The following is a 25105-nucleotide window of genomic DNA, read 5'->3' as shown; positions in this document are numbered from 1 at the left end:
TCAGTGAATATGTATCACATTAGTGACAATATTCAAGGAGTTCAGAATTAACTAAGTGTACAGATATTGTTGCATACACTGTAAATGTATGTAATATAGGATGATGATAAGATATAACTTGATACTTATGTTCCAAGAGAGTAATATGACTTTTTAAAATTGAATTCCTATTGATGCTCACTTTCTCTCTAGAACAAATGCAAATTGTTTTATCTAAATGTGTCATATTAATGAGGAATAGCAGAAATGGGATGGGCTGGGATTTCTACTCAAGAAAGGAATCTTTTTATTCTAAACATGTTCCGTTAATTCCTCTCCAAACTGAAACTTTCACTGTTAACTCCATAAGAAGGCAAGACATTTTTTTTCTGTTATCCCTGTTTTCACAAACAGAGAAAAATATAGTGTGTGATAGGAATCAGGTTTTGAAAGAAAACACACCATCTTAAATGGCCCACTTGCCCGTGAGGACACACACTAGGCCAGACAGGAGCAAGCTGGACCCACAGAATGTAGAGGTGCCTTCACTCTGGAAGTTCTCTGATGACCTATCGCCATGGAGATGTGATGATGCACCTGTACTTCCTTCCCAACTGTCACTGTGTGAGCTGAGCTGTTGCAGTTTGGTCACTGGTGAGAAGTTCCCCATGATAGGAAATGTGAATTGCCGTTCTTTAGGTATGTTCGTATTCATTTACTGAATTCTGTTCTTTCAAGTAGGCTATTTTTCACTCAACTTTTCTATTGGTGTTCATCTCCACCCCCAATTTGTCAACTGATTTCTATGAAGGTAGTATCTTGTTTTGCTATAATACTTAAGTTCTACTTTTGATTTTTCCACGGAGCTGGATTTCATAAAGATCTTCCTTAATACTGAAAACTGTGCTGTTTCTTAATGCCCAGTATGTACACAGTCTTACTGAGTAAACACAGAGCGAACACACTGACACTGCTCTCACTGGGTCAGGAGAATCTTGATTCCACCCCAGCAACAGACATGACAGGGAAGGGAAGTGGAGCTCAACTCTTCTCAACACAGATGTTAAAATATGAATGTAAATATGAGTAGTCTAAATCGTGACATTTTTAGAAGGAAAGAAGCTGGGATTTCTTGGGTATTGTCATGGGTTGATATGGAAGGGACCATGAGCTGTCTGGGTGATGCCGGAGTGCAACAGAGAAGGGAACATGCCATCAGGTCTGTGGAATGAATATTTGGCAACTAAGTAGTGGACTGTCTGATAACAATCAAAGGGAGACCTGGGGTGGGGTCTCCAGGCTGTACACAAAAAGGAGATCCTCTAAGAAGAGACAGGAGTCTACCTTATGTACCTACAGTGCCCAGATAGGATAAAGAGACCTAAGAATAAAGACTAGATGTGGAGAGGAAGGAAGGAGCGAGGAGGTGTTCGCTGCAGCCACTGCATCCAAGCTTGCTCTAGGCCAGACCTTATTCCAGGCCCCTGAGGATTTTCCTCAGATCAATAGTAACACTCTAAGCATTGTAGGCTTAATTAATTCAATCCTCAAGCCCCAGAACAGATGGTAACTTTCCTGTTCATTCCCATGAACTTCTCATCCAGAGTTGGCCAGTTGAAGGGAAGTAAATTCTTGTCTGAGTCCTAGTGTGGCATTTGGTCTGGAATGTCCAAGTTTTGAATCAGCTTTGGAGCCAAGCAGACCACTGGTCCATGTGAGTGGTCAAATGGCTGCTGGGAATGCCCTAGGTGAGTAAGCTGACTTTCTGAAAAGATAGGGGAGGATGGCCAAAGGTGCACTTCCCTCATCTTCCATTGGGCTTGATTTGGGAAAACTGCACCGTATTTTCCGTCAGGAACTGAATCAGAGAGACAGGAGGCTGGGTTAAGATTCAGATTATTCTCCTAGCACAGACCCCTCCTGCCCAGAACCCACTGTCTCCCAAAGAAACCTTGGGACAGGAAGATGTCTGAAAGTGAGGACAGTTCTTGATTCAAAGTTCCAGAGCACTTCCTCACAGACCCTGGGCAGGTCTCAGGTGGCCAGGGATCTGTGACCCAGAGATCTGTGACCCAGAGATCTACGTACCTTGCTGTCCAGGATTCATCACACATCATGGCGGACACTCCATTCAGGTCACTCCCTGTTCCTAAGTTACTGTGTCCACCACTGTAAGATATGAGTGATAGCCTGTACTTGCCCTCCCAACAGTGCTGACATGGGGTTGACAGGAGTAGATAATACATGTACTCTCTGAGTTGTAGAGAATAATTCCCATGGGAAGGCAAGAGAGTGAGCTTCCACCCTCTGACATGGTGCTGCCCTCCAAGTCTCTCTCAAGTCAAGTGTTATCATGTGTCTAGCTCCTTCTGCAGACATGCAGTAACATAACACTTACAGAGCAATTGTGAATCACCCAACATTTATTGTTCTCGAGGTTTCACTTTTAGTACATCACTTTTAACCCCATCACAGCACACAAATGAGCACAACATATTAACACGTTCACATGTGAGAACAGGAAATGGAGGAATGGAGCCCTCACCTACCTCTCTCAGGTATGTGTAGATACTCATTGTGATGTCTACCCTGGCCATCACGTGTGGTGACTGTGCTTTACTGCATTTATATTAATGTCTCTGCTAAATAACAGGATTGGGCCACCAATCCTGACTGTGGGCCATTTTCAGTGCAAACCAAAGCTCAACATCTTTCTAAGTCCATTTTTGATGCATGAAATTTGTTGGGCAGCTGGTGAGTAGGGAGAATGGGAGTTTGAATATGAATAAAGTATGACGAATTGTTCTATGGTCTTCCGCAAGCAAGATGCCAACCTTACTCTCTATTTCTCTGCATTTCCCAGGAAATTGCTGTAGCAATGAAGCAGAAGATGTGCCTCTCAAGACGACAATATCCATAAAGAAAAGAGACTGCTTCTGCTCACACATCAGGGTGCACCCTCTTCCTGTACCAGAGGAAGGTACCGTGGAAATTTACTCATTAAGTTGATTAAGAATAATTTTTTCATTCGTTGTTCTATACTACCAGAACAGTGTAAAATGTTGAGGCAGGTTTTTCTGTGATTCCATGGGTACAAATTTAAATTTCTTAAGTCAATCATAGTATAATTACTATAGAAATTAAGAAGCATTTCTATTTCAATGCAGGATCTGTGTTGAATGGTACACAAGTGTCTAGGACCTGACTGTATGCACATTAGCTACCTTATGAACAGAGATCAATATTGATCTCCTCTGAAACAGTGTTTCCAGATTTTTTGAAAATAGTAGTCATGATTGACAACAGGTTCACCTAACATAAAGTTTGAACAAATGATTCAGCAAGTTCCAATATACCACCCCTCCACTTTCCCCCATTGACAACATCTTACATGAGGGTATTACATATGTCACAATTCATGAAAGAACATCAATACTTCTTATGACATCAAGTCTGAAGTTTATGTTGAAAGACCTTCTATGTGCTTTAGGATTCTATGTGATTGACAAATGCAGAATGGCAAGTATACCCATTACAGTAACAGACAAGAAATTGTGAACCAAATGTTCACGACAGCACTATTCCCAGTAGCCTTAGAGACACCACCGAAAAGTCCATCAAGTGATGAGAGGATAAATAAACTACGATCCATGCAGATAAGGGAAAACTATTCAGACATAAAAAAACAGAAATTTTACAATATGCTACAAAATGGATGGACCTTGAATAAATAATACGCTTTTTGAAAGAAGACACATCTGGAAAAACATACACCTATATGAGATATTAGTCCTGAGTCCATGACGTTATTCATGTAAAGAATGCCATTCAGTGTGTACTTGCACAGTCATAGAAGGATCAAACTGGTGTGTATTTCATCCAATACAAATCTAATAATGCAACATAATAGAAGACAAATTCGGTAGCAGTATATATGCAGGCCTGGAAGTTGAAATGGTCCTATAGCAGGTGAATTAGTGGGAAAGTGGCTCTCCTTTCAAGTGGGCAGGACAAGTCAGGGGGCTCTGTCACTGAAACACATTGTGCATTGAGTGTTTCCCTATTTGAGACTAGTGATTTCACACCGAGTAGATCTCTTTGGCTTGAAAGCAAAAGCTCTCTTTCTCGTTTCCTTCCTTCTCACCTCTCCTCTTTCTTTATCCACAAAGTACATTGGACCAGCATCTCAGGCCTTTCTCATTCAAGAATCACATTCATGCACTATGGCTCCGTGTCCACTCAAGCAAAACTCCCTGAGTCATTCATGAGCAGCACAAGCAATGTCCTGGCAGGTACTCTGTGTCCTCCCAGATGCCAGATAGGGGCCAACTGAAGACCTTCTTGGAGACAGGGCAGAGGAAGTGGTCCCATTTTGTTCCGAGGTAATCTCACCTCACTTTCTCTGAGATAGAAATGTTACTCTTTTCTTACCTCTTCAATCCAATGCAGAGAGGTAAATCTGACAACCTTAACCATGAGATATGCAGTTTCCTTGCTTGAGGGAATGCTGAACAAAAGTGTATTACAAAGTGACAGCAGCTACAAAAGGGCAATAAAACATGACAGCCCCCGCTTCAAACTCTATGCAAGCGAACACTTTCCTCAGCAGGACATGTTCCTCCTAAAAAGAATTTTGCATTTGATGATAAGAATGAACTTGACACATCTGCCATAAAAAGCTCAAAATCCTTACATATGTCCTCCTTAACTTGGGGGTGGGCAGTGACTCAACCACTGTACCCAGTCTTTTATTTCCTGATCTTCACCAAACAAAAGACCTGTGCCAAAGTGTATAGGATGGTGTGATCTTCATCGTGTTTTATTTTCTCAACTATAGGTCAACACTGGGGCAAAGGAAAAGTGTACATATTCAGGAAAATCAGTCTTTGGGAAAAACTAAGGGATAAAGAAGGTTGCGTCCTGATTCTGGGTTCCTCCTGGAAATGATGGTTAAGGTGTATGGAGAGAGATTGTCCAGTGAGGTACTATGACCATGTATGCTGTATGACCCAAGCCCTTGTCCTATTACATGGAAAGCCAAGGTATGAACACAGGAGTCAGTCCCCAGTTGCTCTGGACTACTGATCTGTGCCTGGCATTCAGCCATCGCACCATTAGTCACACAGGAAAGGAATTTTAGCAATGTATAGCTACCTGGAAGTGCTAGACTCTACAAAGCTCAACGACTTACCAAACCTACACAGTGGCCTAAGTGGTCACATAAGCAGGGCACAGAAGTAGGTGCAGATGATTTGGACATGTCGTTGGTCTCACATGCACATAGAAAGGCCACATTCTTCTGGTAGCCCAGAGATTCTGGAAGGTGTGACGCTGCATGGAGGACAGTGCAGGCCCACATCTCTCATAGCTGGGGGCATTGCTTATACATGGCCAATAGCAGGAAAGGAACAGAGAGATAACTTAGTGTATTTAGTAACATTTCTGTAAGCATTAGAAAGGCTCCAATTCTGGGTCTTTTTGTGTGGCACAGTCAGTTCAGCATCTGACTCTTTATTTCAGCCAAGGTTATGTTGTCATGGTTCTGGAGATTGAGCCCCATGTCAATCTCTATGCTGACAGCACAGAGCCTGCTTGCATGTTCTCTCTCGTTGTCTCTGCTCTTACCCCTCTCATGCACTTTCTAAAATAAAAGAAATAAACCTTAACATAAAAGGAAAGAATTACTATATTGTAATCATATACACATAGGCCATTCTGAAACAGCAACTCAAAGTAAAACTGGGTGGTAAGCTATATGTCTAGCACTCTTATTTCAAACCACCTTCATGGCAATAGTAGAGATTTTTCAGTGCTCATTCCAGGCCTCCCCTAAGTAAGGAACTTCTTATTTGTTGGATGGCATGGGCCATGATGGACAGCCACTGACTCACTGGACACACATAATTTGTATAGACAAAAGAAAAGTGGGAGGAGTGTATTAGGGGATCGATAGTGTTTCCTTTCACATGGTGGGATGTCAGTATATTCAAGGCTTGTAGATGTAATAATCTTTAAGACAAATGATTAATGAGGAAATCTCAGAGGATTCTTTTCCTAGGATGAAATACAGCTTCACATTCAAGGTTGCTTTTCGCCAAGTACAAATTTCAAAGTAGATATGATGAATACAAAATCCTAGCAAATACACGATGGGGATTCTGGCGGAAGAACAGATTTTCAAAGAGTCAGACAGTGATAACCTGGCTGAACTTCAAACAATCAAGAGAGGCTATGAGACTCAATCTTGACATACAAGGCCCTTCAGGGTTCCCACGATTTTCAAAAACTATCTCACCTGCACCAGGATCATCTCTGCTAGAAAGACAGGAGCCCTGTTGCCCTTTTCTATCTTGTTCCTCTTCTGTGCCATCCTTGGTCCCCCTAGAGAATGCCCAGCTGCAGCACAGTCCATAATTACTATTCACTTATATGCACACACTCACCTCATATTCAATCAATAAAACCTCTGACTAGTTCCTGAGCTGCCCCCACCAGTGTCTTGACGGTTGCTCTGTTTCCTCCTAGCTCATCCCAAGGGCCTGATGCAAGAGTTTCCCAGAACAAATGCAGAGGAAGTACCCATAACACTTCCTGAGGTAAATATATTTTCTGTATCTGAAGGAGCACCATTACTTACTACAATTTCAAGGGAATTAAGATATGAGCATCTGTGCATGTCCATCTGAGAGAATATATATAATTTCCTGTTGCTGAGGGTTTTTCCTGAGATTCTTTCACCAAATGATATGATTTCCCAAGAGATTTCCCAAAGATTTCCCAAAAAAATAATAATGACAAAACCAGTTGGAAACTGTATGGTAATAAGCATTTGTTGGGAGATAATCTTCCTCTGTGGACACAAATTTTGTATTCACTAAAGTGACTTGTGAGAAGTGACCCAGAAATTGAGAGCCTTTTCATAGGTGACTTTATATAATTTTTTGAAGTCACTGACTCAAAATCTTCATCCCGACTAGCTCCTAACATCACCAAGAGAACAAAATCCACATGTAAACCCTGTGCAAAGATGATGTGAACCTTATAGTGTTGCCTTTTCTGTAATTCCAGGGTGAGGCCACAGTAACTGTTCACAGTATATATTCTAGAATTGGAATCTTGTTGAGAACAACTCTTGCTGACTATGAGGGTGAGGCTTTCTCATCTGTTTTGGTCTGGAGAGAATCCTGATTTCTGGGTTCCTGCTGGGAGTGGAGGATGGGGTTTTGTGAGAAAAACTGATTGTATGGTAAAACAATATAACCATGTTCTACAGGTCTGGACAGCCCAGAGGCCATTTAGGTAGTGTGGTTTTTGTGTATGAGGGTCGTGGGCTGTTTCAATGTGATGTGATGTGATGTGATGTGATGTGATGTGATGTGATGTGATGTGGGTGTGTGGAGTGTGTGTTTATTCAGAAGATATGTGCTTACACACAACAATGCAGGTATCCAATTTCCAGGACTATAAGTCAGGCTCACTGCATAAACAGCCTACAACAGCACATTCTTCCCTCAGAACAGCTGCACCTGAAAGTTTGTTTGATATTCCCTTTCTGGAGATGGAGATAAAGGAGAAATAAATGGCCAAACATCTTTCACACTTAACAGCATCTCTGATGTGGGGTCTAGGCAGCGAAGAATCAGGAAGGTTTCGAGTCAATTTCATAACAGTATCATAAGACTTAAGACATACTCAAACCTTGTAGTGTATACTGAAATGACTGTGGCAAACAGGAACAAAGAGTAAACTTTGGCAGTGAGGATTGTTCCCACCTCCCTGGTTGCATATCTCCTGCACAGTCAGGGCAAACACATTGTCTTGAAAATGTGCACAATGCAGGATCATTTCCTGAACTTCAAACAGGCATTAGGGTCATAGGACTCATCAGCAAAACATAGCATGCATCTCAGTGTTGGCAATATTTCACATTAATGAGATTCCCTGCAGCTAAAATTCAGAGGCCCTTTCCTGCTCCTTTCCTCTACCTTCCTTTATCTACCAAGGATGGCCCAGCAGCAGGTCAGTTGATACTCAGGAACTACTCATCTCCATATACTTGTATCCTTTGACCCCAAAAAGCAAAGCCCCTGGAACAATTCCTGAGCAGTCCCACTGGCATCCTGAAACTATGTGCATATCTTCTTAGGTTCCATCAATGTCCTGATGGATGAAGTTTCCAGTGACATGGGAGACAGAGACACCAAATGGACTTCCCATAGTAAGCTTGCCTTTCTTTGTATAAGAGTAAAGGTTGCTTTATTTCTCCTTAAATTAAATTAAGGTATAAAATACTCAGAATGTGTACATCTGTTGGTAAATACAACTTACTTTATAGGGAGAATGTCCAGTGAGAGTCTATTGCCAACAGATACATGATTACAAGGGTTTTTCAAAATAGCAGTATCAGGTACCGTCTGCAGGATAGTGAGTTTTTTCTCCAGCAGCCAATTTTCATTCTTGGATATCATTTTTCCAATCTGACTTGGGAAGTGCATGGGTGGCTGAGTCATTTAAGTGTCCAGTCTGGGCTCATGTCATGATTTCATGGTGTGTGAGGTCGAGCCCCACATAGGGGTGTGTGCTGACAGCTTAGAGCTTGGAGCCTGCTTCGGATTCCATGTCTCACTCTCTCTCTTCCCCTCCCCCAACTGCACTCTGTGTGTCTCTCTCTCAAAAATAAATAAACATGGGAGGGAGGAGAGGGTGGGTGATGGGTATTAAGAAGGGCACCTTTTGGGATGAGCACTGGGTGTTGTATGGAAACCAATTTGACAACAAATTTCATATTAAAAAAGAATAAATAAATAAACACTGAAAGATTTTTAAAAGGGTGCACCCTCCTGGAATGTGAAAGCGATATGTATTCTGGAGTCCTTCACTTGGTGAGGAGAAATCTGGAAGATGAGAAAGGTAGGGCTTTCTTGCAGGCTTCTTGTGCAGAGCCACCCTGATTCCAGCTTCTGCTGGAATAAGAAAAAGACACATGGCAGTACATAGGGGTTTTCCTGGAAAAGACCTATGGTCACACTATGGTGTCCCTGGAAGCAGCCATAGTGCCATTAGGTGGTGTAGGTTTGTGTGCGGGGAGGTAGGTGTGTCTACATGTGCTGCAACTCTCAGTGCTTGTGTGTGTGCGTGTGCGCTTGTATGAGTGAATTTTCTGTATGGTGTGTTTTTCTAGATGGAAGTATACTTCCCAAAGTAATGGTGTTGACTATCTCAATAAAAAATCCCATCACTATTACATCAAGAGTGTTTATGCATATAAAAGTGCATCAAATAATAAAATTTAAATGTGTTCATTCTATGCCCAACACATGTAAATGTACCAGGAAAAGAAATCTCACCTCATACAATATCTGTCACAGAGGCAGTGACAATAGGACCTCACCTCCTGGTAGGTCTCGTGGCATGATTGGTCATGATACATCACTCTTGCCAGTTTCTTCTCAGACAACACTCTTCATCTGAGGCTCCACAATGAGTCTTCCCAATGTCACTTGAGTCACAGTGTGCTGGAGCAGGGTCTCTTCCTTCTGCAGGTGGCTTCCAGTGCAGTCACCTGCCACACACAGATCCATAAGGAATTGAAGAAAGCAGGAAATGACAGGATTAGCTGGGGAGAAGTCACTCCTTCTTTTGCCACCTGTTTAGAATGGGATCTGACATTTATCTTTAGATACTGTTGTTGATAATGAGCCTGTCTTTCTCAGATGGAAAATCATCACCCCCCACCCCAGAACCTAGCTGTAGTTGTGTGTACTGGGCAAAAAGTGGAACTCAGAGACAAACAAGATCTTCTTCAGAGACTGAGCATCAGTGTAAGCACTTGGCTGTCTTCCAAAGAGCACAGAAGGGTACATTGTGTACTGCAAAGTGGGGAAAGAGAATCTCAATAGTGTGACTGGACAATCGCCACTCACATTTGTGTCCATCTGCCATTGGCAAGAGGGTCTCGATGTAGTCTGCAGAAGGGATTTACAAGTAAAGAACTTAAGATAGTTATTCTAAGACAGTATGAATATAAACAGAGCCAAATTATAATTTGAGTTTCCTTTAGAGGGTAAATCTTATGAAAAGTATCTATTTTGATAGAATTTTTTATTACCATATGTGTGTTTCCAAGAAAGAAACAAAAATAAAAAGGAGACTGCTGGATATATGACTGTCATTGTGTACTCCAGAAACTGAGTGGTTAAAGCAAGGTTGTCCAAGAAATTTTATCTACAGAGCATAATTTTGATTGATGGGGTTCATTACAAAGAGTCAAATCAGGACAACCCAGATCACCTGAGCCCACCTTGCCCACAATTACCACGTTATTGGGCTCCTTGGTGAATGAGGATGAGAAAGGATAGGGCCACCTTGCTGGTGTGAGACATGTGTACACATCTTCAGCACCTGGACAAATGGGATTCCTGTCATTTCTCTCCAACAACCTCTATGACCCTTCTCCCTGTAACTCACTTTATTTGTTTTTTTAATTTTATTTTTAACTTTTTAAAATTTACATCCAAATTAGTTAGCATATAGTGCAACAATGATTTCAGGAGTAGATTCCTTAGTGCCCCTTACCCATTTAGCCCATCCTCCTCCCACAACCCTTCCAGTAACCCTCAGTTTGTTCTCCATATTTATGAGCTCTTCTGTTTTGTCCCCCTCCCTGTTTTTATATTATTTTTGTTTCCCTTATGTTTGTCTGTTTTGTCTCTTAAAGTCTTCATATGAGTGAAGTCATATGATGTTTGTCTTTCTCTGACTAATTTCAATTAGCATAATACCCTCCAGTTCCATCCATGTAGTTGCAAATGGCAAGATTTCATTCTTTTTGATTGCTGAGTAATACTCCATTGTATGTGTGTATATATATATATATATATATATATATATATATATATATATATACCACATCTTCTTAATCCATTCATCCATCAGTGGATATTTGGGCTCGTTAGTGCTGCTATAAACATGGGGGTGCATGTGTCCCTTTAAAACAGCACACCCGTATCCCGTGGATAAATGCCTAGAGTGAAATTGCTGGGTTGTAGGGTACTTCTATTTTTAGTTTTGTGAGGAACCTCCATACTGTTTTCCAGAGTGGCTGCACCAGCTGGCATTCCCACCAACAATGCAAAAGAGATCCTCTTTCTCTGCATCCTCGCCAGCATCTATTGTTGCCTGAGTTGTTAATGTTAGCCATTCTGACAGGTGTAAGGTGATATCTCATGGTGGTTTTGATTTGTATTTCCCTGATGATGAGTGATGTTGAGCTTTTTTTCATGTGTCAGTTGACCATCTGGATGTCTTCCTTGGAGAAGTGTCTATTCATGTCTTTTGCCCATTTCTTCACTGGATTATTTGGTTTTTTGGGGTGTTGATTTTGATAATTTCTTTGTAGATTTTGGAAACTAATCCCTTACCTGATATGTCAGTTGCAAATATCTTCTCCCATTCTGTCAGTTGCCTTTTAGTTTTGCTGATTGTTTCCTTCGCTGTGCAGAAGCTTTTTATTTTGATGAGTTCACAGTAGTTCATTTTTGCTTTTGTTTCCCTTGCCTCTGGAGATGTGTTGAGTAAGAAGTTGCTGCGGGCAAGATCAAAGAGGTTTTTGCCTGCTTTCTCCTCGAGGATTTTGATGGCTTCCTGTCTTACATTGAGGTCTTTTATCCATTTTGAGTTTATTTTTGTGTATCGTATAAGAAAGTGGTCCAGGTTCATTCTTCTGCATGTCGCTGTCCAGTTTTCCCAGCACCACTTGCTAAAGACACTGTCTTTATTCCATTGGATATTCTTTCCTGCTTTGTCCAAGATTAGTTGGCCATACATTTGTGGGTCCATTTCTGGGTTCTCTATTCTGTTCCATTGATCTGAGTGTCTGTTCCTGTGCCAGTACCATACTGTCTTGATGATTACAGCTTTGTAGTATAGCTTGAAGTCCGGGATTGTGATGCCTCCTGCTTTGGTTTTCTTTTTCAAGATCGCTTTGGCTATTTGGGGTCTTTTCTGTTTCCATATAAATAGTAGGATTATTGGTTCTAACTCCGTGAAGAATGCTGTTGTTATTTTATAGGGATTGCATTGAACATTTAGATTGCTTTGGGTAGTATCGACCTTTTAACAATATTTGTTCTTCCTATCCAGGAGCATGGAATATTTTTCCATTTTTTTGTGTCTTCGTCAATTTCTTTCATAAACTTTCTATAGTTTTCAGTGTATAGATTTTCCACCTCTTTGGTCACATTTATTCCTAGGTATTTTATGTTTTTTTGTGTGCAACTGTAGATGGGGTCGATTCCTTGATTTCTCTTTCTGTTGCTTCATTGTTGGTGTATAGGAACACAACCCATTTCTGTGCATTGATTTTATATCCTGCAACTTTGTTGAATTCATGAATCAGTTCTAGCAGTTTTTTGGTGGAATTTTTCGGGTTTTCCATATAGAGTGTCATGTCATCTATGAAGAGTGAAAGTTTGACCACCTCCTGGCCAATTTGGATGCCTTTTATTTTTTTGTGTGTTGTCTGATTGCAGAGGCTAAGACTTCCAATACTATGTTGAATAACAGTGGCAAGAGTGGACATCCCTGTCTTGTTCCTGACCTTAGGCGGGAAGCTCTCAGTTTTTCCCCATTGAGGATGATATTAGCGTTGGGTTGTTCATATATGGCTTTTATGATCTCGAGGTATGCTCCTTCGATCCCTACTTTCTTGAAGGTTTTTATCAAGAGGGGATGCTATATTTTATCAAATGCTTTCTCTGCGTCTATTTGAGAGGATCATATGGTTCTTGTCCTTTCTTTTATTGATGTGATGAATCCCGTTAATTGTTTTGTGGATATTGAACCAGACCTGCATCCCAGATATAAATCCCACTTGGTCGTGGTGAATACTTTTTTAAATGTATTGTTGCATCTGGTTGGCTAATATCTTGTTGAGGATTTTTGCATCCTCAGGGAAATTAGTCTATAGTTGTCCTTTTTAGTGGGGTCTCTGGTTTTTGAATCAAGGTGTGCTGGCTTCATAGAAAGAATTTGGAAGTTTTCCTTCCATTTCTATTTTTTTGGAACAGTTTCAAGAGAATAGGTGTTAACTCTTCCTTAAATATTTGGTAGAATTCCCCTGGGAAGCCATCTGGCCCTGGTCTCTTGCATTTTGGCAGATTTTTCATTACTAATTCAATTTCCTTACTGGTTATGGTTCTGTTCAAATTTTCTATTTCTTCCTGTTTCAGTTTTGGTAGTGTATATGTTTCTAGGAATTTGTCCATTTCTTCCAGATTGCCCATTTTATTGGCATATAATTTCTCATAATATTCTCTTATTATTGTTTTTATTTCTGTTGTGTTGGTTGTGATCTTTCCTCTTTCATTCTCGATTTTACTTATTTGGGTCCTTTCCTTTTTCTTCTTGATCAAACTGGCTAGTGGTTTATCAATTTTGTTAATTCTTTCAAAGAACCAGCTTCTGGTATCATTGATCTGTTCTACTGTTTTTTTGTTTGTTTGTTTCAATAGCATTAATTTCTGCTCTAATCCTTGTTATTTCCTGTCTTCTGCTGGTTTTGGGTCTTATTTGCTGTTCTTTTTCCAGCTCCTTAAGGCGTAAGGTTAGGTTGTGTATCTGAGATCTTTCTTCCTTCTTTAGGAAGGCCTGAATTGTTATATACTTTCTTCTTATGACTGCCTTTGCTGCGTCCCAGAGGTGTTGGGTTGTGATGTTATCATTTTCATTGACTTCCATATACTTTTTAATTTCCTCTTTAACTGCTTGGTTAGCCCATTCATTCTTTAGTAGGATGTTCTTCAGTCTCCAAGTGTTTGTTACCTTTCCAGTTTTTCTTGTGGTTGATTTCGAGTTTCATAGCGTTGTGGTCTGAAAATATGCATGGTATGATCTCGATCTTTTTGTGCTTACTTAGGGATGATTTGTGTCCCAGTATATGGTCTATTCTGGAGAACGTTCCATGTGCACTGGAGAAGAATGTATATTCTGCTGCTTTAGGATGAAATGTTCTGAATATATCTGTTAAGTCCATCTGGTCCAGTGTGTCATTCAAAGTCATTGTTTCCTTGTTGATTTTTTGATTAGATGATCTGTCCATTGCTGTGAGTGGGGTGTTGAAGTCTCCTACTTTTAAGGTATTACTATCGATGAGTTTCTTTATGTTTGTGATTAATTGATTTATATATTTGGGTGCGGCCACATTTGGCGCATAAATGTTTAAAATTGTTAGGTCCTCTCAGTGGATAGACCCCTTGATTCTGATATAATGCCCTTCTGCATCTGTTGATACAGTCTTTATTTTAAAGTCTAAATTGTCTGATATAAGTATGGCAACTCTGGCTTTCTTTTGTTGACCATTAGCATGATAGATGGTTCTCCATCCCCTTATTTTCAATCTGAAGGTGTCTTTAGGTCTAAAGTTGGTCTCTTGTAAACAGCATATAGATGGATCTTGTTTTCTTATCCATTCTGTTACCCTATGTATTTTGATTGGAGCATTGAGTCCATTGACATTTAGAGTGAGTACTGAAAGATATGAATTTATTGCCATTATGATGCTTGTAGAGTTGGAGTTTCTGGTGGTGTTCTCTGGTCCTTTCTAATCTTTGTTGCTTTTGATATATATTTTTTTTTTCATCTCTTCTCCCCTCAGAGAGTCCCCCTTAAAGTTTCTTGCAGGGCTGTTTTAGTGGTCACAAATTCCTTTAATTTTTGTTTGCCTGGGAAACTTTTTTATCTCTCCTTCTATTTTGAATGACAGCCTTGCTGGATAAAACATTCTTGGCTGCGTGTTTTCCTGATTCAAAACACTGAATATATCCTGGCACTCCTTTCTGGCCTGCCACGTTTCTGTAGTTAGGTCTGCTGCAAACCTGATTTGTCTTCCCTTGTAGATTAGGAACTTTTTTTCCTTTGTTGCTTTCATGATTCTCTCCTTGACTATTTTGTGAATTTGACTACGATATGCCTTGTTGATGGTCGGTTTTTGTTGAATGTAATGGTGGTCCTCTGTGCTTCCTGGATTTTGACGTCTGTGTCTTTCTCCAAGTTAGGAAAATTTTATGCTATGATTTACTCACATAAACCTTCTACCCCTATTTCTTTCTTCTTCTTCTGTCACCCTTATGATTCTGATGTTGTTCCTTTTTAATGAGTCACTGATTTCTCTAATTCTTAAATTGTGCTCTTTTCCCTTAATCTCTCTCTTTTTTTCTGCTTCGTTATTCTCTATAAGTTTGTCCTCTGTGTCACTGATTCTCTGTTCTGCCTCATCCATCCTTGCCGCTGCTGCATCCATCTGTGATTGCAGCTCAGTTATAGCATTTTTTATTTCATTCTGGCTATTTTTTATTTCTTTTATCCCTGCAGAAAGGGATTCTAATCTATTTTCTGACTCCAGCTAGTATTCTTATTACCGTGATTCTAAATTCTGGCTCAGACTTCTTGCTTTTATCTATATTGGTTAAATCCGTGGCTGTCGTTTCTTCGTGCTCTTTCTTTTGGGGTGAGTTCCTTCATTTTGTCATTTTGAAGGGAGAAAAGGAATTAATGAGGTAGAAAAAATTAAAATAAAAAATTAATTTAAAAATATTAAAAGTAAAAAATTTAAAACACACACAAAAATTGAATAAATGATGCTAGATTCTAGGTGTGTTTCGGTCTGGGTGTTGAAAGTGGTTTGACAGATTAGAGGAAAAATAAAAGGGGGGGGGAGAAAAAGGGAAATCATTAAAGAATTTGAAAAAATGAACACTGAAGAAGACTAAAAAGAGATGATGGGAGTAAAATAGAGTTTGAAAAAATATACACAAATATAAAGAATAAAGTAGAAAAAATAAAGAAAATTAATAAAAATTAAAAATAAATTTGAATATTTTTCTTTTTCTGTAGTCAAGAAAAAGAAAAGAAACTAAAAAGAAAAAAGATTTTAAAAAAGATTTAAAAAAGAAAGAAGAAGAAAAAGGAAATCGTTTGAAAGTTTGAAAAAGTGAATACACTGTAGTAGACTAAAGCAAAATGATGGAAGTAAAGAGAATTTCAAAAATTTATGTAAGAGCAAAAAATATAGGAAAAAATTAAAGAAAAAAATTTTAATAGAAATTGAAAGTAAAAATGAAGTGTTTCTCTTTCTGCATTCAAGAAAAAGAAAAGAAAGAAAAAGAGAAAAAAGAAAAAGAAAAAAAGCAAATTTAAAATTTAAAAAGGTGATACACAGAGGTAGACAAATTTACACAAAAGTAAAAAATATAGTGATAAAAATTTAAAAAAATGTTTTTAATAAAATTGAAAATAAAAATGAATTTTTTCTCTTTCTGTATTCAAGAAAAAGAAGAGTGTAAAAGAGAAAAAAAGGAAAAAAAGAAAGAAAATTGAACAGATGGAGCTGCTAACAGATTGAAATAGGAATGAAATTACTTGGTTTCCCCTAGAAGTCAGACTATGTAGTGCTTTATAGTCCATAAACTAAGTACACAGTGAGACTTGTGTTCTTGAAGAGTGAGGTTGGCCCAGTTGTGCGGGGCTCAGTGTAACAGCTCTGTTCACTAGATGGCGCTGCTAGCCTACTCGGGTGGATTGTTGCAGTGCTCATAGGTGTGTATGCGCATGCGGTGAAAATGGTGTCACCCATCTACCCAGTCTCTAGTGTGGGAAAATGATGATCTTTCTGATCATCAATCGTGCACATGCCCTCTGTCTTCAGCTTTTGTTCACTCCCCGCTTTTTCACTCTCCATGACCAAACCCCAGGCAGTACCTCTCTCCCAAGTTTTGTCTCAGATGTGGCTGTTTTCCCTGGCCCCTTACTTCTGAAGGACTTCAGCTTTGACCTGTTCAGCCCCTCTGCCGGAGGGTTTCACCGAGCAGTGGCTGAATGAGCAATGGCCAAATGTCGGCTGCACCCAGGAACACTTGCTGGACCTTGCTGCTGCCAGTGCCCTGAGACTACTGCCAGGTGCCAGCCTGCCCCAGAAAAAGTTCGCGAGATAGTGTGGCAGGGGTGTTTCAGGGATTATGGAAAATCACAACATACATCTGGCACCAGGCTTCACCCCCAATGACTTTGCCCCAGCACCAGCGAATGTGGCTGCCTTCCGGGGCCTGCTGGGACCAGGTACTTCAACAGTCTCTACCAAATGTCCTTCCAGCAGTGGAACCGCTTTTTTCCAAGAACCTCCTGGACCCCACTCTGTTTCTGGTGATTTGCCCTTCCCACCAGAGCACCGCCAGGTATCGAGCTGCGGAGTTGCAGACTGCTCTCCCCTTGTTTACAGTCTTAATGGAATTTAAACCCTCTCCTTTCTCCCTTTTTAGTTTAGTCCCTGTGGCTGTTTCCAATTTTCCACTTTCTCTCCAGATGCATTTGGGGAAGGGTGCTTTTCCCATATTCTCCGCCCTCCCCCCTCAGTCTCCGTCCTCTCTCTGCTAACAAAAGCACCTCCCTTCCTGCACCTTCTTGCTTCCCAAATTCACTTCTCCGTGCCGTGTACCTGCTGAATTCTGTGGTTCAGGTTGTGCAGATTGTTGTGTTAATCCTCCAGTCAGTTTACTAGGTGTGTTGGATGGTTTAGTGTTGGTCTGGCTATATTTCATGGACAGGAGACACAGAAAAAACTTCCATGCTGTTCTTCCATCTTCCTAGATGATTAATTCTTCTGAATTCTCTTTTTTAAAATTTATACTTTGTTTTACTTATATTTTGGTGGTAAAAACACAGGGAATGTGACACATTTCCAAGTAGACAGCACATTATTGTTAAATTGATGCAAAGGTTGTGCCCCATGTTCCAGACTCTTCCATCTAATAGGACAAATTCTCCACACGCATGAATAGCCACACCTCATTGTCTCCTCCCCAATTTCTTGGAAATCGCCCATCTGTTACTCTGCTACCAGGAAACCTTGAGTATTTTCCACTCCACATGTAAATGCAGTCAGTCAGTATTTGTTTTGCAGAGACTGACTTGTTTCACTTAGATGAATGTCTTCCATGACATTCCTGTTTCCCATAAATCACAGGATATCCTCATCATCTAAAAGCTAAATAATGCCATATCCTATGAATATATCTCTTTTTCTTTGAAATTTCTGTGTTTATGGGCACTGGAGTAAAATATCCGTATCCTGGCTATGGTGTACATACTGTGATGCACATGGGATCACAGGTATAAGTTCGACATAATGAGTTCCTTTCCATTGGATGTATACTCAGACGCATGATTACTGGATTTGATGGGAGTTCTATTTGCCATTATTTGAATAAACTCAAGACAGTCTTCCGTGATATCTTCCATTTTGCCTTATGATTAACCACAGTCAATGTTTCAAATTTTCCCCATCCTTATCAACACCTGCACTTGGTGTTTGTTTTTTGGTTTTTGGTTTGGATCCTAGCCATGCTAACAGATGAAGCGATATCTCATTTTCCTTGCAGTTGCATTTCCCTCGTGATTAGTTATGTCAGTATCTTTTCTTAAATCTGTTGGCAATTGATTTTGTTTTCCCTTGGAGCCATGAATATTCAAGTCTCTTGCCCGTTCTCAAATTGGTTAGTTGCCCTTTCTTCCCATTTTGCAAATAAACACTTTTTCTGATAGAAGGCTTGGCAATATGTTCTTGTATTTTGTAGGTTTCCTTCTCAATCTGTGGATTGTTCAAGAGACTACCCTTGCCCCATGTGTAGTATTGGAGAGTATGCCTTAAATGTGTGAGATTACGTGGGGGCTCTCTATACTTGTCTATCATCTATCCCCTTGTTTAATTATCCCAGTACCATGGTGTTTGCTTTCTGTATCTTTCTAATGTGTTTTCTTCTCTGCAAGTATGGAGCCACCAGCTCGTTCTTCATTCACAAGAATTTGTTGACTATGTGGGCAAATTTGTGCTTCCATATGTTTTTAGGCTTTTTGATTTCTGGAAAGTGACAATTGTGATTTTGATAGGTGTTTCATTGAACCTGTGATCACTATTCTAGGAAGTGGCTGTTGACTTTCCTCTTTTGGTGTCCCAAGGCCTCAAATGGTGCCTGGCAGGAGCCCAGGAACTACTTACTTACACATCAAATATCAGATCTGGCCAGAAATTGATGTCAGAGGAGTAAGCAGGGGAACACATGTTATGTCTTCTTCATCTTTGGATTTCATGCTGTATGATTTAGTGTGGAATAGGTGTAAAACCAATTTTACACAATCTTTAACTCAGTGGCCTACACTATCATAATAAAATAACATAAAACCTCTGATTGCTCCCTCATACTAGCAACACTTCAAGTGTCCCATAACAGTTGGAATTTCTGGATGTGACACTTAGAGAGACAAGGTGTAATGCAGATGTAGAAATGATAGTATGAAAGTGATTTTGTTAGTTTCTCTGTCTCATGGGAAAGTTTAAAAGTGTGATTCATGTCTTCTTGAAGGGCTCTGCCTCCACTGAACCCAGTGAACATTTGAGAATGGAACAGAAAGTTCAGGCAGTTGCTATATGACCCTCGGAAACCTCAACTTGAGTAGGACTGCTGGGCAAACCCCTCTTGCTAAGAACAAGATTTCTCATATTTGTCTTCTTACAGGTTTGTGTCTGGAGAGCATAGCGAACTCCAGCAGCGAAGAGGAAGACTCTGCAGGTAGGGAATAGCACTCAGGAGCAGTGGGAGAGGTCTTCAGGAACAGTGGAGGTGCACCTGCTGCTCCAGAGACCAAGGAAGCTGGCTAGGAAACCAGAGGGAAAGCTAAATAGGTGTAGAAGTCTGATGTGTTCTTCTCCTAGCTGATGGACATACTATAAATGAAATTGTGTCCATGGGCATTGAGGGAGCTGTGTTTGTAATCAACGTTTCTTACTTTGCTATTTTAAATCATCTTTCCCATCAAATCATCACTCCCCTCCCTTTGCCACAGCAAAATGTCAAAGCTTGGACTGTTTGGTTAGCACCTTTCAGGAAGTGTGCATGAGGGATTAGGGTCTTTCTTGTCATTGACCTACAATACACACGAGCTGAGAACCAAGTACCCCTCTCCCAGATATGAGAACCAGTTCCAGCTTGAGCCAGGAGGTAGATGAGAGGAAACCCTCTCCTAGGTAACCTACAGGAGTTATAGCAAATCTTTACGTTTCTGTCCTGTTTGCTCTACCAAAATTACCTCCCCCTGAGCTGGATAAATCCCAGATTTCCTCTGTGGTCATTACGTATCCTTCCATGTCCCTTAGCTCATTCCAGCCTTCCCACAACTGTGGAATTTGATGTATGAATGTGCTTCCCTGAGAAAGAGCCCTGAGCAGCTTCCCTGGAGACCCTCCATTTCCAGCATGTGTTCTAGAGGCCTGTGTGAAGGGCATGCTGGGCCTGCTTCCCATACTTGCTGTCACAGCCCTGTTGCCCTGTCACATGGCACTAGCTAGGCATAGGACAGAGCTTCTGGGAAGCCAGGCCATGGGGTCAATATCCCTCTCTGAACCCAATTTTCCTGCCTCACAGCACCAGTCCTATCTCCATACACCGTGATCATGACCTCTATGTGACCATTCCTTAGTCCATCCCAGGGAACAAGCCCTCCATTGTTTCCCTTGATGACTAGTGAGATCCCTAGGAGTTACTGTGTGTTTGTATGGCTCTGCTGTGGGACACTTTCCAGGGTCTCACATAGAGATTCTGGAGAATTTGACTCACTACTGTCCTCTCATTTCCACTCATCCTCTGAAATGGTTAAGGAAAATATTGAGGTTGTTTTTGGCTAAAGTGTGTCCCAAGGAAGGTCATCTCAGTGACAAAACAGACACTGGATATGTTCATACTGTCAGTGCTCTCCCTTTCGGTACCCAGCAACACAGACACATGACAGGTGCTTCCCCAAACAGGAGAGATCAAGGATCGATTGAGTAGTACCAGGAAATCATCTATCTTTCCTCGTATTTGAGAACAGTATGACTATAGAGGTTTGCAGAAGAATGGAAATGGAATATATCTGGAAATGGAGGAGGAAGGGGGACATGGAATATGAGTGGCAAGGAGGGAACAAAGCAAAGTCCTGCACAACCATGGGAACAGTGACCACCTGGGGATGGGAGGGATGACACAGGCTTCATTCCTGGTCATGGAGAGAACCTGAGATGGTACAATTGAGTGTTAGATACGAGACCCACTCCTCCCCTGAAGTGGTCAAGGGCCTGAGGTCCGGAGGACTCAGAACTGAAGACCCATCACCCTTTAGCCAGGATCCATCATTCCAAGAGCAGAGGACCACAGGTTCTCACCTCCACTAACTCTCCACTGCCCTTTTCAACAGCCACCCAAACATCATTGATGCCCTGTCCAAAGGAAGGCAACTCCAAGGATGGCAAGGATTCAGAAGAAAGGAGCAACGTGGTGCCTGTAATTCATCTCCTCCTCCATGTCTTGCACAAACTCTTTTCTGCCATCCATAAGCAGCTTTTTGGAGCCCTCCCCATTCAATTCTTTTATAATTCCCACGCTAATATACCTGGACTCATACAGGCACTGATGCCTTGCATATGCAGCTTGTATGCAACCTCTCTGCAGAATCTCTCAGTCCCTTTCTTAGTGTCCCTCTGGACACTTAGTGTCACCCTGGTGCTGAAGCATGAAGTCTGGAGAAAATGGCCGAGGAGGGAGTGGATCTGGAACTCAGCAGGGCTGAGCCCAAATTTTTGGAGCTGCCTCAGGAAGTGGGGATCTACCTGGGTGATGTCTCTGTGTGCTTCCTCCCTAGATGGACCTGGTCATGCTGGATTGTTCTCTTCCTTTCAGTTCCCAAGAGGCACCCCCTCGCCAGATTTAGGATTAAAATCAAGGGAAGCAGGTTTGCAGTCACCAGAGGAGCAAATGCAAATGTGGTAAGGAAACCTGGGCACATGTTCTCCATCTCTGCATAGCTTACATGTCAATTCAGGAAAACCATCCAAAACCTGGGATGCTGCCCAGGCTTGTGACCACAAAGAGAAGATAAGAATAATGCCATAATCCCTGTAGGCACTGAAGGATATCCTGAGCACACTCCCCAAGGAACCTTAATCCAGTCTATACAAGGCTCTGAAGTGCTGGGCTGTCATTCCACCAGCAGCTGCTGAACCTGGAAGGAGTGCTGTGGATGCCAGTAAGGGACCCTGGAGGGAGGAATCCAGGAGGCATATGCACTGTATTCTGAGAAGAGAGCCCCAGGAGTTGATCATCATCTCACCCTGCAGGATGCAGCCCTGTCCTCCCAACCTGCTCAAGTCAACCAAGAGCTTCCCCAGAACATCACTAGTGGGCATGAGACATTGGGCAGTTTTTGATCACCCCCTTCAAACATCCAGGAGCTTAGGGAACATGACAGAGTTCCCGAGGTTCATGCAAGCAGGACAGCTCAACTCGCCTAGCTGTGCGTCTCTGGGAGCACTTAGTAGATGCAGTTTCAATGGGGAGGGGGCTTGTAGGATTCCTACCTGATTGGGAGATTCCAATGTCCTTGGGTCCCCTGAATCTCCAATGATGCCATGAGTGATGCGGGGTCACCTCAGGTAACACTTCCCAGTATGCGTTTCAGGTTCTGTAGATGCTGCCTCATGTGTAGTCAAGTCGATCAGGGAAGTCCACACTGTCTGTTACCCACACACTCATGTCCTGCAGTCAGTGTGTAAAGTCACATCCATGTGAAGCAGGAGCACATATCACCACCATGTATACCTAGACACTCAAATGTGACAGGGTCCACAGCAGAGCAGAGCATGTTGAGAGCTCTCAGAGTGTGAATAGGACAGGAAAGCAGTAGAAGAACTCAGCAGTCAAAAATGTAGGGCAATCAGGGATGGGGCCCTGATGACACTGGAATGTAGCCTTCATTCAGCCCTGGGACAACCATGGAAGGGTCTCTTCCTTCATGCCAGCCATGAGTTCTACAGGGAAACTTCCACCCCAAGACTTCAAAAGGCATGTTCCAAAATAAGCCCTAGACCTGCTGTCAGATCTGCCCCAAACAACATGCCACACGATCTCATGCAGCTGCACCTGATGTTTCCCTGAAGCTGCAAAAGAAAAAAGCTGAACCATGTCCACGATGCTCCAGATGACGCAGAAGATGTAACAGAAAGTGAAGCAGGAGTGCCCTTGGACCCCAGCAACAGCTTCAGTGGTGGCCCAGAAGAAGAACTAGATGAAGATAATACCTAAGTAATATTGGAAAAGAAACAATGCTGGAGCAACTCCTCCCCTGCACCTGACACTTTCAGGCCATACAAACAAAAGATGTTTGGGGTTGCAATGAGCAGAGAAGACTGTGATTTCTGGGGACAAGGGGACTCGGCAAGATGGCCACCACAGCCTGGGTGGGTTTCCAGGCACCGCTGATGACTGAGACTATGAGGAGGAAGCAGCACTCCAGACCATCAATAGAGCACTGTGGGGTGAGTGTGTGCCCATCTTGAAGTGTGGGGCTGAGCAACTCCAAGGTTTCCCCCTGCCTGGTGTAGGGCTGCTCCTGCTTCTACTGTCCCTCCAGCCCCCAGCGGGAATGCACAGCAGGAGAGATGCAGGAAAATTCAAGTCTGCCAGGGTCAAAGGCCACGCTGGAATCCACTTCAGGGGCAACCTGGCTGTATCCTTTGTGTCAAAGGACACCAGGCTCAACTGGACCCCTCTCCTCCCTGACATATCTGCTTCCAGACATCTCTTGACATTCACTGTCCTCAGTCTGTTGTACCCATATGGCCCTTGCTGACTTCCAAATATAAAGCCAAGCCAGCAAGTCTTGGGAAGCACCACACAGGTAGCTTTTGTTGATTCATCACCTATTACTTCTCCCTTGGGCACAGGCACCAGCACCCAGCCAGGCTTTGCTGCCACCCAGCTAGGTTTCCCTCTGGCACAGTCCCTGGATTGCTTCAAACCTAGCAGTGTTTATAATTCATGTTAAACACTCAAGAAATGCTGTCTGTTCTTGTTTTAACTATGATCGATGTTACTGCCAAAAATCATGCACTAAAAACAAGGGTGCTTGCATTCAAACCTAAATCTTTCTGGATCCAAATGAAAAGACATAGAACCACAAACATGTTTCTTTTTTTTTTTTTTTTTTTTTTTTATTTTTTAATATATGAAATTTACTGTCAAATTGGTTTCCATACAACACCCAGTGCTCATCCCAAAAGGTGCCCATCTCAATACCCATCACCCACCCTGCCCTCCCTCCCACCCCCCATCAACCCTCAGTTTGTTCTCAGTTTTTAACAGTCTCTAATGCTTTGGCTCTCTCCCACTCTAACCTCTTTTTTTTTTTTTTTTCCTTCCCCTCCCCCATGGGTTTCTGTTATGTTTCCCAGGATCCACATAAGAGTGAAACCATATGGTATCTGTCTTTCTCTGTATGGCTTATTTCACTTAGCATCACACTCTCCAGTTCCATCCATGTTGCTACAAAAGGCCATATTTCATTTTTTCTCATTGCCACGTAGTATTCCATTGTGTATATAAACCACAATTTCTTTATCCATTCATCAGTTGATGGACATTTAGGCTCTTTCCATAATTTGGCTATTGTTGAGAGTGCCGCTATAAACATTGGGGTACAGGTGCCCCTATGCATCAGTACTCCTGTATCCCTTGGATAAATTCCTAGCAGTGCTATTACTGGGTCATAGGGTAGGTCTATTTTTAATTTTCTGAGGAACCTCCACACTGCTTTCCAGAGCGGCTGCACCAATTTGCATTCCCACCAACAGTGCAAGAGGGTTCCTGTTTCTCCACATCCTCTCCAGCATCTATAGTCTCCTGATTTCTTCATTTTGGCCACTCTGACTGGCGTGAGGTGGTATCTGAGTGTGGTTTTGATTTGTATTTCCCTGATAAGGAGCGACGTTGAACATCTTTTCATGTGCCTGTTGGCCATCCGGATGTCTTCTTTAGAGAAGTGTCTATTCACTTTTTCTGCCCATTTCTTCACTGGGTTATTTGTTTTTCTGGTGTGGAGTTTGATGAGCTCTTTATAGATTTTGGATACTAGCCCTTTGTCCGATGTGTCATTTGCAAATATCTTTTCCCATTCCGTTGGTTGCCTTTTAGTTTTGTTGGTTGTTTCCTTTGCTGTGCAGAAGCTTTTTATCTTCATAAGGTCCCAGTAATTCACTTTTGCTTTTAAT

General features: G+C 41.7%; 1 protein-coding gene across 1 annotated transcript; it reads left to right on the top strand.

Moving 5' to 3' along the window:
- The first annotated feature begins 449 nt into the window (after window positions 1-449).
- On the top strand, window positions 450-24021 carry LOC122229859. The gene is made up of 8 exons (XM_042955402.1): window positions 450-678; window positions 2843-2959; window positions 6505-6575; window positions 7048-7126; window positions 8126-8197; window positions 19545-19598; window positions 21259-21826; window positions 22997-24021. Exons 1-8 carry the CDS (start codon window positions 450-452, stop codon window positions 23139-23141), a joined length of 1335 nt encoding a protein of 444 aa, XP_042811336.1. The 3' UTR covers window positions 23142-24021.
- The last annotated feature ends 1084 nt before the right edge of the window (window positions 24022-25105 follow it).

This window comes from Panthera leo, chromosome A1, assembly GCF_018350215.1.
Source record: "Panthera leo isolate Ple1 chromosome A1, P.leo_Ple1_pat1.1, whole genome shotgun sequence".
Classification (NCBI taxonomy): domain Eukaryota; kingdom Metazoa; phylum Chordata; class Mammalia; order Carnivora; family Felidae; genus Panthera; species Panthera leo.
Note: the sequence above shows the minus strand (reverse complement) of the source record. Positions and strands in the feature narration are given on the sequence as shown.

Excerpts from the sequence above, each read along its gene's own strand:
- LOC122229859 (XM_042955402.1), top strand. The coding sequence starts at position 450 with ATGGCCCACTTGCCCGTGAGGACACACACTAGGCCAGACAGGAGCAAG. Across the intron at positions 2,960-6,504 it reads TCTTCCTGTACCAGAGGAAG|CTCATCCCAAGGGCCTGATG; the intron begins GTACCGTGGAAA and ends GTTTCCTCCTAG. Across the intron at positions 8,198-19,544 it reads CACCAAATGGACTTCCCATA|GTTTGTGTCTGGAGAGCATA; the intron begins GTAAGCTTGCCT and ends GTCTTCTTACAG.